Consider the following 22,343-nt stretch of genomic DNA (forward strand, 5'->3'; position numbering starts at 1 on the left):
CATTTGGTGAATAAGCAGCCATAATTATAAAAAAAAAGCGCTAAAAAACCAAAAATTCCTGTCTTATCAAAAAAAAGGCCAATGGATAATAATATGCGTCTGTCTGAGACTTCGCCAAAATACCGACAGTTGCCCAAGTAAGAAATTTGAAACAAGCCTCTTGATATTTGTTTCATTAAAAGAATTGACAATTGCACTTTCACAATTGTTACAGTTCATTGATTATCAGGCAATACAGGATCTCGTCTTGACTGGCTGGATCATGCTCGGATCTTGCCTTGACTGGTTGGATCATGTTCGGATCTTGCCTTGACTGGTTGGATCATGTAAGATAAGACTATCGGAAAGTGAATGTTTTTCGAAATATTTTGTATTTTTTTGTATTTTGTATTTTTATCAAAATTTTGTAAATTTGGAGCTTTATAACTCGAAAAGTACTTCACCAAAAAACATTTGATTATAGTGTTTTGGGAAGCTCTCGGGGTCAGCTACGAGAATATTTAATAAGAAATAGGGGGTGCCATCTAAAAAAATTGAAGTAACCTTCACATGACCTTCAAATGACTCTTCAAGGTTAAATCAATGGTACCATCTTATGGTCCCCTCGAAACTATACAAAACGTGTCGAGCCATTTTTCTCTAAAATCAAAAATAAAAGAGATATTTGGGGTGGACACTTAAAATGGGACACTCTGTATAAGAGATATGGATGAGTTTATTACGAATTATGTGCGTCCGAATGCAAAAAATGACCGTCAAAAATGGAAGAATTTAGAATTTTTATACTCTGATTATGCGTCAGGGCCGTTAGCACTGTATTATGTGATGAAGAATGCGAATTTATTACATCTTCTAACCATAAACATATACGAATTCGTTATTCATATAATAACATCAAGCTACCTTGAGATAAAATATGTGAATGCTTGGGAACTAATTTTGCATCTGTATCCTTCTATGGCTCAGCTAACAGTTGTAATGGTAGGACAAACATTGCAAGCTAGTAATGGAAATATCATAATCTGTAATCGTTGTCAAAATAAATATTATGGACGTGAACCTAAATATGAGATTTATCCTATGATTTGAATTACACGCAGAGCCCATCATATAATCAACCAAATGTAATTATATCGGAAGATTTAATTCAAGGAGCAGTCGATGATTTTATAATGATAACAGAGGAAATTGGCTGTCCATTTCTTGTGACTTCAATTTCGGAATCTAAAGCGAAAGAAAATGTAAATTTAATAAAACAATTTTTATACATAGAACCTGTATACGATGATCAAAATAATTTCAAATCTCTTAGACCATGGAGATGCTTGGAGACAGGTTTTGTCTATTATCGTAATGCTTATGTAACTGTCTATCGTAATTTAAAGCAATGTAAAAAGCTATTCTTAGAGTCATCTATGACAGATATCCCTTTGCTGGGGTCATCTTATTTAAATGTATGAAACACTTATCTACAATTTTAATATTACTTTGATAATATTATTATAAAAAGTATAAGAGAGAGATTATGTTAAAGAGAGAGAGAGAGAGAGAGAGAGAGAGAGAGAGAGAGAGAGAGAGAGAGAGAGAAAGATAGTTCTATGAGAATTGTGAATTTTTTTATGGAATTTCTATTTATATTACAAATATTACTAATTTATTACATTGTTATATATTTCATGCATACTATATTTGTTATATATTGCTTTATGAATTATAGACATTTTTAATAAAAGATATTTAAAAACGCTTGTGTTGCTTTTTACTCAAAACATTTTAAAAATAATAAAGACATATATCGAGCGTACAAGAACATCCTAAAACGGTTTGTTTAATAGTTCTGTAAAGCAGCTTATAATATACCTTTGGATATAATATATTTAATCTATTAATTGGGGTACATAAATTATATATATATACAGGGTGATCCGAAATTCCCGCATTCGGAATATAGGATATGGTACTTTATGCTAACATAAACAAATTTTCCCTTTAACAAAATTGCACAAGTCCGACAAGTAGATTTTGCAACAGAACGTATTAAAGTTAATGAATAAGCGCTCAGGGTCGACGCGCGCGCCTCACTCGCGTGTATCTAGTCAGTGACTAAAATTCATAAGTAATATCTTTTAAGACGCTCATACGGTTCTGTTGTGATTAGTTTACGATATCTTAAAACTGTACTTAAGACAATCTTAAATAATAAGAATCAACTATGAACAATACCGGGATTTAATCTTCTTCTATATTGTATTGCTTAAATAATGAGAAGTTAATAAAATAAGTACTTTATTTCTTACGTAATAAATGAATAAAAAATTGTCTGATTGCACAATATCATCTGAAAATAAAAACAAATGTAAATAGTAATATGCTTTACGAGTTGTGAAATACCGGTATTGTTTATAGTTGATTCTTATTATTTAAGATTGTCTTAAGTATAATCTTAAGATGTCGTAAACTAATCACAACAGAGCCGTATGAGTGTCTTAAAAAACATTACTTATGAATACTAGTCACTGACTAGGTACACGCGAGTGAAGCGTGCGAGTCGGCCCTGTGCGCTACATAGACAAGAGCGCTTATTCGTTAACTTTAACACGCTCTTCTGCAAAAACTAATTGTCGGACGCAATTTTGCTAAAGGAAAAAGTTGTTTGTTTTAGCATAAAATATCATGTCCTGTACTCCAAATGCGGGAATTTCGGATCACCCTGTATATATATAAAGTATATTTATACAAAAGATATACATGGATTCCTGGAGAGATTGCATTTCAAAAACGCTTTTCATCGGCTAAAGTAATTTTTAGTCATTGAATATTTGGAGATATCATAATATATAGTTATTATTTACTGCTTGTGTCGCTCATAATTCAATAGCGAATAATTAAAATTAATGTTGGATAATGTTTGTAAGGTTTAGTGTCGTGTTTAATGTTGTCGAAAACTTGATGACCGAATAAATATGACGTTTGAACCAATAAGGGGTGCCCAGTTTTATCCGAATTGAAGCAATATTTCTCATAACGCTACATATAAATTAAATCTTTTTTAATCATGGATGAACGAGTGAAAATATTGTGTGAATTTTGAGCAAAAATTTTGATGAATTTCGTGAAAAAATGAGTTAAATAATCTTACTACGGTTTGACAACAGAAGGTTACTAATGCTCCACCTAAGGTGGGACAGGGGGCTGGGTGCCATACCTAAACCTTTATCCACAAAATGTGTTTTTACACGAAATTTACATCGTCTTAGGTGCACAGCATTACATATGCTTTTACACGATGAAAGTACATGAGAAAGTACATTTCGTTACATTGCTCACACATATAAAATGTGACGAAAGTAATAAAGTCTCAAAATTAACATTTAGAGCTATCAACATAATGGTTTGTCTGATGATTGTGTGTGAGAGAGAGAGAGAGAGAGAGAGAGAGAGAGAGGGGACGAGTACCTTCGTCTTTGTTCGCGGCCGCCATAAATCACAAGAATCAAGCGTGGTAATAATATGTCGCCATCGTCGCTTACAAGCAAGCTTTGTGAATCGCAATAAACATAAAGGAACGAGCCGCATAGATTCGACAATCATGCCCCGGCACTACAACGTTCGTAAAGTTTTATTGGTGAGGATTTTTCTATTGTGTCTATCACAATGTCGATTGCGACGCTCACCGCGACGCATCAGTTGCAAACTTACAGGGTGAACTCGTTTGTCGTTGAAACAGTGAATCAGTGTACAATTTTAATATCATTGACATTTCTAATTGGATGTCAGACGAGTTTAGGCGAACAACGAACATGGTTGTGACGGTTGAAGCTACCCAAACATATTGCCTGTACCATTATAGGACTTATGCATTTGGTGTATATCTTTAGTACTATCGGCACTTTTTCAATAAAAAAATACAACGTATCCTCGGTTAAAAATGTTCTTTTTACTAAAATGATTCATTATTTTAAAAACGAGAAATTGCGAAGATTAATCAGATCAAACTGAAGAGAAAATTCAAGTACCATTTTGCAAAAATTGCAATAGTTATTAAGTTATTAATGATTGAAAATGACCACATCTACAGGCTCTTTTAATTAATAACTTGAAAATTTACATACTTATTTGCAAAATCGTACTTTTTGTTCAGAATGACCTAATCTACAATTATATAACGGCCATTATGCCTAGCGACAGGTTCAAAATTCAGGGTTCAAAGTTCAATATACTTATATTTATCGCTAGACAAAATAGCCGTCATATAATTGTAGATAAGGTCATTCTGGACAGAAAAGTCCTTTACCACTTTGCAAACAAGTACACAAATTTTCAAGTTGTCGATTAAAAGGGCTTCTATATGTGGTAGTAATTTTCAATCATTAATAACTTAATAACTATTGCAAATAGATACATGACTTTTCTTCTCAGCTTAATCTGATTAATCTACGCTTTCTGCTTTAAAATTTTTTAATTTATCGTTTCCAAAAGATCTCGGACACCTTGTATATACATGCATATATATGTATATGCAATAATAATTCACTATACATATACCTTACGGTATGCTATCAAAGTAATATGATAATCGTATATCAAAAGAAAAAAATGTTTTGGTATAAGAAAATTTTACCTTACCGAAAAAAATTATTTATGCGGGTCTTACAATCTTATTTCTTTGCATCGAATCCGCTAAAAATTTTTATTGAGATGTTTATCGATTATTGCGTCGCAAGTTACGACACTTGCTCCAACATTACGCGTACCATTTTAGAAGGATTTACGTGTTTGATATACAGGGTGATTCAAAACAACCTTCCATTATTAAAAGTATAAAATCCTGATAAAATTCTAAAACAACTTTTCCTCTTGCAAAATTTTGGCAAAAGCTTAGATTTTAAATTATTAACAAAAATAGTAGACCTATTGCGGATCGGGTACGGGAGGTAGACAGGTGCGGCACAACTCACCGTCAGACGTGGGCGCTAACGCGGAGTACCCGCAGCAATCAGCTGATCACACTACACATGTTATACACTAGCTACGTTCCAATATTCATTGCCAGCATAAAAATCTGTATTTTGTACCTGTAACGTGGTGCGACGGATGTCTTGCTCGGTTGGGGTACAGCTCGGCGTATCTTCGAGCAGCAGCGGCGACCTGGCCGTGACAGGCTCCGAGTGTCAATAGCATGTCATAATATTCTTCGTTCGTGTATGCTGTCATATCGTCTTGAAGTTAACGCTTCCAATAACCGCAGGATTGTTGATTAACGCATCGATTGTTTCAATAACCGCAGGATTATTGATTAACGCATCGATTGTTTCAACGCATTTACACGATCGTCGCGGGATGTTCATTGGTCCATCCCCCACCACACAGGACCGCCACTTCGCATTGGTCGTGCAATGAATACGAGTGAATGAGTGAGAAAGAGACAGAAAGACTCGGAGAGACCGAGAACGTGCTTGCATGTATGTGCGCGTACAATCCTGGCTGTTTTCCAAAATTTTTGCCAGTTATAACAATCACCTAACGTCACAGAAAATACAGATTTTTATGCTGGCAATGAATATTGGAACGTAGCTAGTGTATAACATGTGTAGTGTGATCAGCTGATTGCTGCGGGTACTCCGCGTTAGCGCCCACGTCTGATGGTGAGTTGCGCCGCACCTGTCTACCTCCCGTACCCGACCCGCAATAGGTTTACTATTTTTGTTAATAATTTAAAATCTAAGCTTTTGCCAAAATTTTGCAAGAGGAAAAGTTGTTTTAGAATTTTATCAGGATTTTATACTTTTAATAATGGAAGGTTGTTTTGAATCACCCTGTATATCTTTAGTACTGTCGGTATTTTCTAAATAAAAAATACGATGAAATTCTCAATAACAATAATTCCGATTAAAAATAATTCCGATTAAAAAATGTTCCTCTTATTAAAAAAAATTTATTTTACATTCAGATATAACAGTAATCCACTTGGTATTAATATATTCCTTATTTTAATATTAATATATTCCTTAATGTTATCAAAGTGATGTTATATTTATACATCGAGAGAGAAAATATCTTAGAACATTTTAGAAGAATATCAGGAGAAATTTTATCTTAAAAGATATTTTGAAGAAAACCTTACTGAAAAAAATTATTTATTTGTCTTACAATCTCATTTATTTCCATTCCATTTATCAAAATCTTTTATTGAAATATCTATTTAAGAATATATAAATAAAAAGAGAATTTACATTTACATTTACGTTTAGTTTACATTTACAGGAGAGTTTACATTTACATGAAATAACAACAAACAAACAAACACATACAATGTATACTCTAATGAAAGAAATATATTTTTTTATATCGCAAATAAACTGAAAGGATATCTGCAATTTTTTGTGTGAGCTTCGGAATATACCTGTTTAGTCCAGTAAGAGTTTAATTTGTTTTCTAATGAAAAAATTTTTCTATTGAACAAAGTAAAAACATCTCAAATTCCATACAAAAAATCTAACAATATTTCTACTGACATCCGTACATGTTCGTAAGTAAGGTACACCTCTAGCAAAAATGTTTCATATATGCTTGCTTTTCCCAACCATTAACTAAGTTGTAAAAATCTTCAATAACGGTAATAATTCCATAATTTAAAAACATAAACTCGTCTCTCTCTCATTCTGCGTTTACTTTCGTCGAAGCGAGTTAAATAATAAAATCAGTTTTTCTATAAATACGATATTCTTCTGTTGGCCGCATCATATGTAACATCAGATATTTGTCATACAATACGCCTTCAAATCCAACTCAGTTTGTAAACAACATTCGAAGCACGCAAGAAATCTTGACAAAATACTTTCTTAGTGCTCTCCTAACTATCATCGACTAAACTGTGCAAACAGGACTTCTTTTTTTCTGCTAAAGTACAGTAGCACACATTAATTACTCTTAAATTCAATTAATAAAAGTATCTGTTTAATCAGGTAAGCAGGATACAACATCATATATTATCTCACAATTACCTTAGAAAAAGCGATGAATCAGATTAGTGGACTTAAAAATTATAATAATTTCTTTCATCCAAACGTTTGTCACGTTTGCAAGAAGACGGATAATGGCACTTTTGTAACATGTTCTAAGTGCCTTATGATTTATTACTGTAATACAAAACACAGAGAGGAGCATAAAGGAAAGCATATACAATTTTGTGGTTATATATTACAGCTTCCAGCGAAATATAAAGTACTTCTTCACAGTTCTTCTTTAAATACACCCAAATGGATCCAATCACGGATAAAGATTTTGAATAAACTCAGACAAATATCGCAACGTGATCTGCAACCGTACGAAGAACAGATGATTCTTTTTGCAAAATCGTGTCGCATTTGTCATCAGCAAGTGCAATTGCGCTCGTGCAAAATATGTCAGTCTGACTACTATTGCAATGAACATAAAGGAGAATTTCTAAACGAACATACAAGAGAACATTGCCGGAAGTTGATGTTCCAATTCAATCTAGATATCATAAGTCTCTGGATTGATAAAGATGATCCTTTGACGAATTGTATAGGCCAGCTAACGTTTACTAGATTTCCTGACAATGGGCAATATAGAAATATAACAGATATGGATAGCTTTATTACGAATTATGTGCGTCCAAATGCGCAAAGTGACTGTCAAAGGTGGAAGAGTTTTGAATATTTCTATTCTGATTATCTGTCAGGACCGTTAACACTATATTATGCGACGAATTTATTACATTTTCTAAATATAAACCTAAGCGAATTCGTTATTCATATAATAACATCAAGCTACCTTGGGAGAAAATATGTGGATGCTTGGGAACTGTTTTTACATCTGCATCCTTCTCTAGGTCACCTAACAGTTGTAATGGTAGGATTAACATTGCAAGCTAGTAATGGGAATATCAAAGTCTGTAATCGTTGTCAAAAGGAATTATTTTATTATGGTCGTGAACATAAATATGAGATTCATTCTATGACGTATTTGAATTACACGAAGAGTGCATGGTATAAACAACCAAATGTGATTATATTTGAAGATTTAATTGAAGAAAAAGTCAGTGATTTTATAAATATATCAAAGAAAATTAGCTGTCCATTTCTTCTGACTTCAACCTCGGAATCTGTAGAGAAAAAATTCATATATCTATATAAAGAATTTCTACATGTGGAACCTATATATAATGGCCAAAATAATTTCAAATCCCTTAGACCATGGAGATGCTTGGTGACAGGTTCTGTTTACTATCGTAATGTTTATTTAACTGTCTATCGTAATTTAACGTAATATAAATAGTCATTCTTAGAGTCATCTGTGACAGATATGCCTTTACCGAGGCCATGTAATTTAAATGTTTAAAGCTCTTATCTACAATTATAATATTACTTTGCTAATATTATTATAAAAAATATAAGTGAGAGACTATAGTTTTATGAATTATGGATTTTTTATACGAATTTCTATTTATATTACTAATTTATTACATTGTTATGTATTTCATACGTATTATATTTGTTATATAGTTACTTTGTGAATTGTGGACATTTTTAATAAAGCATATAATTAATAACTCTTGTGTCGCTTTTTACTCAAAACATATTAAAAGATAACAAAGGCATGTACATCGAGCGTACAAAAGTATTCCAAAACGGTTTGTTTAACGGTTCTATAAAATTGCTTAAAAGTATACCTTTGGATATAATATATTTAATCTATTAATTGAAATATATAAATTATAAAGTATATTACACTAAAAATATATGGATTTCTAGATAAATTGCATTTTGAAAACGCTTTTCATCGGCTAAATTAATTTTTGAATTAGTTATTGAATATTTGAGGAAGTCATAATATACAGTATTTAATTTTTTAATGCTTGTGTCGCTCATAATCCAATCGCGAATGATTAGGATCAAAGTTGGATGATGTTTATAAGTCATAGTGTCGCGGTTGATGTCGAAGTCTCAGTGACCGAATTGACACGGCGTATAACCCAATAAGGGATCTACAGTTTTTACTCCGAACTGAGGCAGTATATTTCTCGTAACGCTACATATAAAATGAATTCTGTTTAATCGTGGATGAACCAGTGAAAATATTGGGTGAGTGCAAAAGTTATTAATTAAGTTATTAATGATGAAAAATTGGTTGGCCACATTTAAGGGCTCTTTTAATTGATTACTTGAAAATTTGCGTACTTATTTGCAAAATGATGCTTGACTTTTTTTCTCAGATTCATCTGATTAATCTTCACAATTTTTTCGTTTCCAAAAGATACCGAACACCCTATATATACCAGGTCGTAAATATGAAACCGGAATTTACCTATAGATGGCCCTAGCTGTCAATGTAGTTACCGTCAAACCGCGTCATTGGCACCATTTCCATTTTTTGACATCTGACAAAGATTTTCAACTCACAACAATACAAGTTTCATATAACAACGTAGTTTGTAATAGCGTTGAACATGTCGAATTTTGTGCCTGGAAACTACGATTTGCGGACAGCATTGATTTTCTATTACCATTTGAAGAAAACTGCTACAGAATCGCATCGAATGCTTGTCGAAGCTTATGGTGAGCATGCTCTTGGTAAATCACAGTGCTTTGAGTGGTTTAAAAAATTCAAATGTGGCGATTTTGACGTAAGAAACGAAGAACGTGGAAGACCACCGAAAAAGTTTGAAGACAGCGAATTGCAAGCATTGTTGGATTCCTCATCCAACGTCATCCAGCGTCATCCTCTGACGCTCAAACGCAACAACAACTCGTGGATCAATTAAATGTGACACAAGAAGCCGTCTCCATGCGTTTGAAAGCCATGAGAAAGATCCAGAAGATGGGAAGATGGGTTCCACATGAACTGAATGAAAGACAGCAGGAAAATCGAAAAACCACTTGCGAAATGCTGCTCGTCAGGTACAAAAGAAAGTCATTTCTCCATCGAATTGTGACTGGCGATGAAAAATGGATATATTTTGAGAATCCTAAGCGTAAAAGATCATGGGCAACTCCAGGCGAACCATCGACATCGACTGCAAGGCTAAATCGCTATGGACGGAAGACAATGCTCTGTGTTTGGTGGGATCAGAAGGGTGTGATCTATTATGAGCTGCTAAAACCTGGCGAAACCGTTCATACTGAACGCTACCGACAACAAATGATCGATTTGAATCAAGCTTTGCATGAAAAACGACCAGAATATCAAAAAGGGCAACACAAAGTGATTTTGCTTCATGATAATGCACCATCACACACAGCAAAACTGGTCAAGGAAACGATTGAGGCGTTAATTGGGAAATATTTTCGCATGCGGCTTACTCACCAGACTTGGCTCCGTCCGATTACTACTTATTTGCATCGATGGGACACGCACTTGCTAAACAGTGCTTCATTTCTTACGAAAATGTACGAAAATGGCTCGATGACTGGTTTGCCTCAAAAGAGCAACAGTTTTTTTGGCGTGGCATCCACAAATTGTCAGATGGGTGGGAAAAATGTATTGCTAGCGATGGGCAATACTTTGAATAAAATATTTTTTATCATTTTCATACAATAAACATGTATTTTTTATATAAAAATTCCAGTTTCATATTTACATACCTGGTATATGAATGTATAAATATGCAATAGCAGTACCCTTTGTATATTCCTTACGGTATGTTATCAAAGTGATATCATAATGGTATATCGGGAGAAAAAATATATTGGTACAAGAAAATTTTATTTTAATGAAAAAATTATATATTCGGCTCTTACCATATTATTTCTTTGCATAGAATTCACTAAAAATTTTTATTCAAATATATATCGATTACTGCGTTGCAGTTATGACAGTTGCTGCAATATTACGTGTATCATTTTAGAAGGTGTTTGGTATATATCTTTAGTATTGTCGGTACTTTTTTTAGTAAGAAATATAACATAACTCCGACAAACAATATCCTTTTTATTAAAAAAATTCATTACACATTCAGAGATATAATAGCAATTTATTTTGTACATTCCTTAGAATAATATTATCAAAGTGACGTTATATTTGTACATCGAAAGAGAAAATATCTTAAAAAATTTTAGAAGAATATTAAAAGAAATTTTATCTTAAAAAATATTTTGAAGAAAACTTTACTCAAGAAAATTATTTATTCGTCGGCTCTTACAATTTTATTTATTTGCATTCGATTTCATAAAATTTTTTCTTGAAACATTTATCGAAATGTCTATTTATATTATCGAAATATCTATTTAAATATATGTAAGTAAAAAGAGAATTTACATAATATACATTAGCAACGCACACACATATACAATGTATACTCTGACGAAAGAAATATTTTTTTTTATATCGCAAATAAACTGAAAGGTTATCTGCAATTTTTCGTGTGAGTTTCGGAATATATCTGTTTAATCCAGTAAGAGTCTAAGTTAGGTTCCAGTAAGAGATTTGTTTTCTATAATGAGAGAACTTTTCTATTAGGCAAAATAAAACGTCTCAAATCTCATAGAAAAAAATGCCCAACAATCTTTCTACTGACATCCGTACATGTTCGTAAGTAAGGTACACCTCTAGCAAAAATGTTTCTAATATGCTTGCTTTTCCTAACCATTAATTAAGTTGTTAAAATGTTCAATAACTGTAATAATTCCGTAATTTAAAAACATAAACTCGTCTCTCTCATTCTGTCTTTTCTTTCTTCGTACGGAGCGAGTTAAATAATAATAAAATCAGATTTTCTATAAATATGATATTCTTTTGTTGGCCGCATTATATGTAACATCAGATATTTATCATACAATACGCCTTCAAATCAAACTCAGTTTGTAAACAACATTCGAAGCACGCAAGAAATCTTGACAAAATACTTTCTTAGTGTTCTCCTAACTATCATCGACTAAACTGTGCAAACAGGACTTCTTTTTTTCTGCTAAAGTACAGTAGCACACATTAATTACTCTTAAATTCAATTAATAAAAGTATCTGTTTAATCAGGTAAGCAGGATACAACATCATATATTATCTCACAATTACCTTAGAAAAAGCGATGAATCAGATTAGTGGACTTAAAAATTATAATAATTTCTTTCATCCAAACGTTTGTCACGTTTGCACGAAGACGGATAATGGCACTTTTGTAACATGTTCTAAGTGCCTTATGATTTATTACTGTAATACAAAACACAGAGAGGAGCATAAAGGAAAGCATATACAATTTTGTGGTTATATATTACAGCTTCCAGCGAAATATAAAGTACTTCTTCACAGTTCTTCTTTAAACATAACCGAATGGGTCAACTCACGGGTGACGATTTTGAATAAACTCAAACAAATATCGCCACGTCAACTGAAACCGTACGAAGAACAAATGATTCTTTTTGCAAAATCGTGTCGCATTTGTCATCAGCAAGTGCAATTGCGCTCGTGCAAAATATGTCAGTCTGACTACTATTGCAATGAACATGAAGAAGAATTTCTGAACGAACATACAAGAGAACATTGCCGGAAGTTGATGTTTCAACTCAATCTAGATATCATAAGTCTCTGGATTGATAAAGCTGATCCTTGTATAGGCCAGCTGACGTTTACCAGGTTTTCTGATAGTAGGCAACAGAGAAATATAAGAGGTATGAATAGCTTTATTACGGAATACATGTATGTACGTCCAAATGCGCAAAGTGACCGTCAAGGATGGAAGAGTTTTGAATATATCTACTCTGATTACCTGTCAGGACCGTTAACATTCTATTATGCGATGAAGAAGGCGAATTTATTACATCTTCTAAACATAAACCTAAGCGAATTCGTTGTTCATATAATAACATCAAGCTACCTTGGAAGAAAATATGTGGATCCTTGGGAACTACTTTTGCATTTGCGTCCTAGTATAGGTCAGCTAACAGTTGTAATGGTAGGACCAACAATGCAAGCTAGTAATGGAAATATCAGAGTCTGTAATCGTTGTCAAAAGGAATATTATGGGCGTGAACATAAATATGAGATTCATTCTATGACGTATTTGAATTACACAAAGACCCCATCGTATAAACAACCAAATATGGTTATATCTGAAGATTTTCTTAAAGAAGCAGTCGGTGATTTTATAAAGATAATAAATAAAATTAAGTGTCCATTTCTTCTGGCTGCAACTTCGGAAACTAAAGGGAAAGCATACATAAAAATGAATAAAAAACTTCTACATATAGAACCTATATATAATGGCCGAAATAATTTCAAATCCCTTAGACCATGGAGATGCTTGACGACAGGTTCTGTCTACTATCGTAATGTTTATTTAATTGTCTATCATAATTTGAAGCAATGTAAATAGTCATCTTTAGAATCATCTATGATAGACTTTGCCGGGACTATCTTATTTAAATATTTAAAGCTCTTATCTATAATTATAATATTACTTTGACAATATTATTATAAAAAATATAAGAGAGAGACTATAGTTTTATGAATTATGAATTTTTTATACGGAATTTCTATTTATAATTACTACTTTATTATAATGTTACTACTTTATTATAATGTTATGTATTTCATGCATACTATATTTGTTATATAGATTGCTTTGTTTGCTATTGTGTTATATACTTTGCTTTGTTAATTATGGATATTTTTAATAAAGAACATAATAACTCTTGTGTCGCTTTTTACTCAAACATATTAAAAATAATAAAGATATATACATCGAGCGTACAAAAGTATCCCAAAACGGTTTGTTTAATAATTCTATAAAACTGCTTAAAAATATACCTTTGGATATAATATATTTAATCTATTTAATCTATTAATTGAAGTACATAAATTAAAGTATATTTATACTAAAAATATATGGATTTCTAGACAGATTGCATTTTGAAAACGCTTTTCATCGGGTAAATTAATTTTTAATTATTGAATATTTGGGGAAGTCATAATATACAGTTAGCATTTAATTTTTTAATGCTTGTGTCGTAATCCAAATGCGAAAGATTAGGATCAAAGTTGGATGATGTTTATAAGTTATAGTGTCGCGGTCGATGTCGAAGTCTGAGTAACCGAATTGACACGGCGTATAACCCAATAAAGGATCCACAATTTTTACTCCGAACTGAGGCAGTATTTCTCGTAACGCTATATATAAAAAGAATCTTTTTTAATCGTGGATGGACGAGTGAAAATATTGGATGAATGCAAAAATTATTGATTAAGTTATTAATGATTGAAAATTATCACACTTGAGGACTCTTTTAATTGATTATTTGAAAATTTGCGTACTTATTTACAAAATGTACTTGATTTACAAAAGGTACTTGATCTTTTTCTCAGTTTTATCTGATTAATCTTCATAATTCTTCATTTCTAAAAGATTCTGAACACCTTGTATATGTGCGTGTATAAATATGCAATAGCAATACACTTTGCATATTCCTTACGGTATGTTATCAAAGTGATATCATAATTGTATATCGGGAGAAAAAATATGTTGACACAAGAAAATTTTATCTTACTAAAAATATTTATATATTCGGGTCTTACCATATTACTTCTTTGCATCAAATTCGCCAAAAATTTTTATTCATATGTATATTGATTATTGCGTCGCAGTTATGACAGTTGCTGCAACATCGCGTTATTTTAGGAAGTGTATTTTGGTGTATATCTTTAGTGCTGTCGCAATACTTTTGCAATAAGAAATATAGCATAACTTCGACAAAAAATATCTATTTTATTAAAAAAATTTTTTAAAAATTCATTATGTTCAATATATTCAGATATACAGGGTGTCCCATTTAACCTGACAAATCGTAATATCTGGAAAACTACATGTCGGATCAAAAAAAGTGGGTAATGAAATTTGTTCGTCTCGAAGGGGGACATCCAATGATATCAAATTCGACCTCCCACCCTACTCCCGGGGGTGGGGATAGGGGGCAACTTTTAAATCTTAAATGGGAACCCCCATTTTTTATTGCAGATTCGGATTCTACGCCACAAAATACGTAAGTTTTGTCCGAAACTTTTTTTTTGATTCGTGACAGATGGCGCTGTAATCGCAAAAAATTAGATTTTCTGCAATTCTCCAGAAATGATCATTGGACTAAAAAATAAAAAAATACCTGTTCAATATTTTTAAAAATATTTTTAAAAAACATAATAACAGTTATTCCCTCCATCCCTTCGGGGTAGGGTGGGTGGTAACGTTCAAATCTCAAATGAGAACCCACATTTTTCATTGCAGAATTAGATTTTACGTGAAGTTTTTATGGAAACAATTTTTTTCATTCGTGATAGATAGCGTTGAATTTTTCCGAGAAACTACTTTTAGCGTTACCCAGGAACAACGACGAGGACGTAGTAGCTTTCTGTTCCCTTTGGGGTGCTTTTTTTAGGTGAGACCCCTCGCCTCTCACCATCGGAGTGCTTGTTTTAGGTGAGTCCCCTCGCCTCTCACCATCGGGGTGCTTGTTTTAGGTGAGTCCCCTCGCCTCTCACCATCGGGGTGCTTGTTTTAGATGAGTCCCCTCGCCTCTCACCATCGGGGTGCTTGTTTTAGGTGAGTCCCCTCGCCTCTCACCATCGGGGTGCTTGTTTTAGGTGAGTCCCCTCGCCTCTCACCATCGGGGTGCTTGTTTTAGGTGAGTCCCCTCGCCTCTCATGGGGGGGAATAACTGTTATGTTTTTTAAAAATATTTTTAATTTTAAAAATATTGAACAGGTATTTTTTTATTTTTCAATCCAATGATCATTTCTGGAGAATTGCAGAAAATCTAATTTTTTGCGATTACAGCGCCATCTATCACGAAAAAAAAAAAGGTTTCGGACGAAACTTACGTATTTTGTGGCGTAGAATCAAAATCTGCAATAAAAAATGGGAGTTCCCATTTAAGATTTCAAAGTTGCCCCCACCCTCACCCCCCGGGAGTGGGGTGGGAGGTAGAGTTTGATATCATTGGATGTCCCCCTTCGAGATGAATAAATTTCATTACTCACTTTTTTTGATCCGACATGTAGTTTTCCAGATATTACGATTTGTCAGGTTAAATGGGACACCCTGTATAATAGCAATTCATTTTGTACATTCCTTACGGTAATGTTATCAAAGTGATGTTATATTAGTATATCGAGAGAACAAATATCTTAGAAAATTTTGGAAGATTAAATTTTACGTATATATTAGAAAAAATCTTATCTTAAAAAATTTTTTGGAGAAAACTTTACTGAAGAAAATTATTTATTCGTCGGCTCTTACAATCTCATTTATTTGCATTCGATTTATCAAAACTTTTTATTGAATTATTTATCGATATATCTATTTAAGAATATATAAATAAAAAGAGAATTTTTTGCAATTTTTTGTGTGAGCCTCGGAATATACCTGTTTCGTCCAGTAAGAGTCTAATTTATTTTCTAATGAAAGAATTTTTCTATTAGATAAAATAAAAACGTCTCAAATTCCATACAAAGAAATATACAACAATATTTCTACCGACATCCGTACATGTTCGTAAGTAATGCACATATCTGGCAAAAATGTTTCTTATATGTTTGCTTTTCCCAACCATTAATTAAGTTGTTAAAATCTTCAATAACGATAATAATTCTAAAATTTAAAAACATGAACTCGCCCATCTTATTCTGTGTTTTCTTTCTTCGTACAGAGCGAGGTAATAATAATAAGATCAATTTTATATAATTTCGATAAATTCTTCTATTGGCCGCATCATATGTGTAACATCAGATATTTATCCTACAATATATCTCCAAATCCAATTCAGTTTGTAAACAATATTCGAAGCACGCAAGAAATCTTGGCTAAATACCTTCTTAGTGCTCTTCGAACAGTCATCGACTGAACTGTGCAAACAGAAATTCCTTCTTTCTGCTAAGGTACAGTACCACACACATTTATTATTATATTACTCCTAGATTGAAATAACAAGAAAAGTATCTGTTCAAACAGGTAAGCAGGATATAACATTATATATTATGTCACAATCACCTTAGAAGAAGTGATGAATCAGACTAGTGGACTTAAAAATTATAATAATTTCTTCCATCCAAATGTTTGTCACGTTTGCAAGAAAATGGATAATGGCACTTTTGTAACATGTTCTAAGTGCCTCATGATTTATTATTGTAACAAAATACACAGAAGGGAGCATAAGAGAGAGCATACACAATTTTGCAGCTATATATTACAGCTTCCAACGAAATACAAAGTATTTCTTCATAGTTCTTCACAGTTAAACACAACCGAATAGGTCCAATTACGGATAAAGATTTTGAAGAAACTCAGATAAATATCGTCCCGTGAATTGAAGCCATATGAAGAGCATATGATTCTTTTTGCAAAATCGTGTCACATTTGTCATCGGCAAATGCAACTGCGCTCGTGCCAAATATATCAATCTGATTACTATTGCAATGAACACGAAGAAGAATTTCTAATCGAGCACACAAGAGAACATTCCCAGAAGTTGACGATATATTTAAATCTAGATATCATATCAAGTCTCTGGTTTGATGAAGTTGATATAATTACTGTATTTCCTGACAAGAGGCACTATAGACATAAAAAATATGGATAAGTTTATTACGTATTATGTGCGTCCAAATGCGCAAAGCGACCGTCAAAAATGGAAGAGTTTTGAGTATTTTTACTCTGATTACGTGTCAAGACCGTTAACATTGCATTATGCGATAAAGAAGGCGCAGTTATTATATTGTATAAACATAACAAATATGAATTTATTATTCATATAATAATACCAAACTGCCTTGAGAGAAAATATGTAGATGCTTGGGAACTATTTTTGCATCTGTAACCTCGTATAAGTCAGCTAAAAGTTATAATGATAGGACCAACACTGCAAGCTGATAATGGAGATATCAGAATCTGTGATCGTTGTCAAAATAAATATTATGGACGTGAACCTAAATATGAGATTCATCCTATGACATATTTAAATTATACAAAGAGTCTATCATATGAACCATCATATGAATTCGACCAAATATGGTTATAATATTTGAAGCAAATTTAATTCAAGAAGCAGTTGGTGATTTTATAAAGATATCAAAGAAAATTAAATGTCCACTTCTTCTGACTTCAATCTCGATATCTAAAGCGAAAAAGAAACGTTAATCTAATAAAACAATTTCTACACAAAAAACCTATATTTAATGGTTCAAATAATTTCAAGTCTCTTAGACCATGGAGATGCTTGAAGACAGGTTCTGTCTACTATCATAATGTTTATGTAATTGTCTATCGTAATTTAAAGCAAGGTAAAAAGTCGACTTTAGAGTAATCTATGCCTGACATGCCTTTACTGAAGCCATCTTATTTTAATGTTTAAAGCTCTCATCTACAATTGTAATGTTACTTTGTTAACATTGTTATAAGAGATATAAAGAGAGATTATAATTTTATGAATTGTGGATCTTTTATACGGAATTTTTATTTATGTTATTGATTTGTTACATTGTTATATATTTCATGCATATTATATTTGTTATATAGTTTGTTTTGTGAATTACGGACATTTTTAATAAAAACCATATTTAATAACTATTATGTCGTTATTTACTCAAAACATATTAAAAATAATAAATACATACATCGAGCATACAAAAGCATCCCAAAACAATGGTTCTATAAAACAATTTAAAAATATACTTTTGGATATAATCTATTAATACTTAATCCATTAATTGAGGTATATAAATTAGAGTATATTTATACTAAAAGTATATGGATTCCTCGAGAAATTGCGTTTTAGAGAAATGTTTTTCATTAGTTAAGTTAATTTTTAGTTATTGAATATTTGGGGATATAATATACAGTTATCATTTAATTTTTTAATGCCTGTGTCGCTTATAATCCAAATAACAAATGATGAGAATTAAAGTTGGATGATGTTTATAAGATATAGTGTCGCGTTTAATGTCGACGAGAGAGAGAGAGAGAGAAAGAGAGTCTTGATGACCGAATTGATATGACATCTGACCTAGTAAGGAGTCCACACTCCGAACTGAGGCAGTATTTCTCGTAACGCTACATATAAATAAAAAGAATATTATCCTTTTTCATGGATAATGCTGGATGAACGAGTGAAAATATTGGGTGAGTGCAAAAGTTTTGATGAATTTCGTGATAGAAAAATGGCACTAAATAATTTTATTACAGTTTGACAACAGAAGGAATTGCTAACGCTCTATGTACCATATACTTAAGGAGGGATGGAAGGCAGTGCCATATCTAAAAACTTTATCTATAAAATACTGATGTTTTTACACGAAATTTACGTCTTAGTTGCACAGCATTATAAATGTTTTTACACGATGAAAGTACGTGGGAAAGCGAATTTCGTCACATTATTCACGCATACAAAATGTGACGAAAATAATAAACAGCTTCAAAATTAACATCTAGAGCTATCAACGTAATGGTTTGTTTGATAATTGAGAGAAAGAGAGAGAGGGAGAGAGAGATTTGAATTCCACTTACATACGAGCAAATATGCGTAATGTATTAAACACTCTGTTGAATAAAACCTTTGCTGTTTTTATTTGAAAGAAACCAGAGAAATATAATCATAGCAACTAATAAGGTTGATATTATTTGGCACTCTCCCTGTTGCTAATAATACTAGTTTTATAACTTTTTAAGCGTAGATTATTTTCCTATATAAAAATTCAAAAGCGTCTCATGTGCATAAATAAATAAGTTGGCAAAATTGCACTTTCTAATGTTTAACATTACCCTATCTACCTCGTTGGTAATAATAATTTAAGAACTTTCAATTTTCCTTTCTCTTCCTTGTCATATTTCTTCTTACAATATTCTTCTTACAAAATTAAATAAATTGCATATATGTCGCAATTGCTGTTGTTAGAGTTTATGTTACAATATTAGCATCTTATTAACATATACATTTTTGACATTATTCATTCGGTAATATTCGTAATTTGTTAGATCTTCAAATATAAATCGGTTTATAAATATGCGAGATATAGGAAAATTTATAAATATTTTGCCAGTGTTCTCTAAAGAGTCACTAGCTGTACATTTGAACTATGTACAAACAATTTTTTTACTTTTACAAAGGTATATTCTAAACTAAAATTATGTAAAATTATCTTTATATATATATATATAATTACGAATAATTTAATGGAATGATAGAATGAAGTATTAATCAATCAAATTAGAATAATCAATTGAAAAAATTATTATACGTAATCACAATCTACTTCATGTTAATTTTCATTCCAGTCAACCAGAATTTCGCTTGATTAATATCTAGTTAAAGCCCCGGCTGCATTGAAAAAACTGCATCGAAATGAAAAATGTTCAAACCGTTTTGAAGGCAAGCGCGTGCGTCATATTTCACAAGACGATTTTGAATACTTTTCTTTTCACACGGAACCTGTGGCGATCTATCGAAAACAAGTTCCATCATTGTATCATCACCTGTACTCCGAGCCGTATCCGAAAAATCGATGCCGATTTGGAAGTTATTATACGTTCTACACTAGGCTGAATACATCCCAACGCAATGCATCCAAAAAAATTATTCTATTCTATTTGTAAAATGATTTTTCTCATAGTTTTATGTTCTAAGCGAAGCCTTTTACAGAAAACGGATTCTTCTTTTGATAAAGTGACTAAAGTGAACCATTCATCTAAAATATATTAGATATTACTCTATTTTCCTCTTATTTCAAGAGGATTCCCTCTTATATCAATTAATTTTCCTCTTATATGAAGAGGAATATGTTGATTTGAATGTCAGCTTCTTTTGTTCAGTCACGCTCTACTTCTAGTCTTCCAAACATGAATGAAAAAATAATTATATTCTCATGGGTCAGAATATTTGGAACGCTTTTTGAAAAAGGTATGTGTATTGCTGTAACATATAATGAAGATAATTTACCCATATTTGGTCAAGTACAATTTATAATTTATTGCAGGAAGTTGAATAATATATTCTTTCTTTTAACTATGTTTCATACAATAGGTTGTGATGAACATCTTTGTAGCTGTGAAGTCCATAACAAAATTGATTGGAAACTTATTTGTTATGATGATCTTATTTTATTCGTTTACTTATTGTAGAACTGGAGCCAAAAGTGTATTTATATATATATTATGTTTCGCTATATATTATAATAATTTTTTCAAATTGACTGGTATAACCAGTAAGAATAAAATACAGTAAGAATAAATAATATAAAATCTCTCTTAAAAAAAAATTAAATAATCCGTGTATAATAAAAAATTTATATTAAAATCAATAAGATTTGCATTATATTGCAATACATATAACATATAATCCCTCTAACTTTAAGAAAATTGTGTTTATAATTTCTTCGTAATATATTTTCCTCTTAATCTTAGAGGGATCCTCTTGAGGGCATATATAAGAGTAAAATTCTCTAAAACTTAGATGATTCCGCTTGTTCTGAAATTACTTTTTTTGGGTGCATGGAATTGCGAATGGCGACCGGTCGATCTCGCGACCCGCGCCGTTGCGCGCGAGTGTGTGCACACATTTCGCTCGACGTCGCGTCGGGCAAACTTTTCCGACCTCGATGAAGATGATGCGCAATTTTTCTTCGCTGACCTGTCACCCGCACAAAGCACTCCCTCACTGGAGTTCGCGCGCGCTCATATTCCGCTCATGAAGACGATTCCCCACGATGCCATCGCGCCCGCTGTCTTTCTCAGGAGGAACCGTCGGCGATCAATCTCACGCATGACACGCGTCGCGCTCAGTTAATTTACCGTCGGTTACGTATCCGTGTCTAATTGGGGAAGCGGCCAGGACCAAAGGCAAAGTCTCGCTCTCTTCGATTCTTCATCTTCCTTTTCACGCTTTAAGTGAAGAAAGCGCGACGCGGCGGGGTCGAGTGAAATTAATTAGCTCGGCGACCCGAATGACAACTCTAATGCGTTCTCCCTCCATCTTCTTCTCTCGTCCGGCTTTCTTTTTCGGCCGGAGCATGTGTGCCGAGCGAGGTAATTAAGGGCGAAACAACGGCGCGATTATAGGGTGCAATCGCGTCGGATACGCGACGTAAAGATTTAACGGGCGGCGTGCGAGGGAGACAGAGAGCACGAAGGAGTGAATTAAAAGGTCACAGGGGTTCAGTGGTTGGGGGAAGGGGAGGGACTAGGTGAGTATAGGCACTCACGTACGGATAATGCAAGCTGGATGAGGTGCACTGATCGATCGGTCGCGCACACAACGGGCGATCCGTTTTTCCGCTACGCGAAGGGAACTCCCCTTCCGGAGAACGGTGCGAAGTTCACCATTCGATTCTTACAAGAGGGCCCCGAACAT

General features: G+C 32.7%; 1 protein-coding gene across 2 annotated transcripts; it reads left to right on the forward strand.

Moving 5' to 3' along the window:
• Window positions 1-11,877: 11,877 nt before the first annotated feature.
• On the forward strand, window positions 11,878-13,362 carry LOC105181079 (uncharacterized). 2 transcript variants are annotated; one of them, XM_019840437.2, is made up of 2 exons: window positions 11,878-12,626; window positions 12,732-13,362. In XM_019840437.2, exons 1-2 carry the CDS (start codon window positions 12,047-12,049, stop codon window positions 13,328-13,330), a joined length of 1,179 nt encoding a protein of 392 aa, XP_019695996.2. In that variant the 5' UTR covers window positions 11,878-12,046; the 3' UTR covers window positions 13,331-13,362. The 2 variants fall into 2 exon arrangements, with proteins under 2 accessions (XP_019695996.2, XP_025157985.1); XM_025302200.1 differs by having other exon boundaries at window positions 11,878-11,994; window positions 12,236-13,362.
• Window positions 13,363-22,343: the final 8,981 nt, after the last annotated feature.

This window comes from Harpegnathos saltator, unplaced genomic scaffold (genome assembly GCF_003227715.2).
Source record: "Harpegnathos saltator strain DR-91 unplaced genomic scaffold, Hsal_v8.6 scaffold47, whole genome shotgun sequence".
Lineage (NCBI taxonomy): Eukaryota > Metazoa > Arthropoda > Insecta > Hymenoptera > Formicidae > Harpegnathos > Harpegnathos saltator.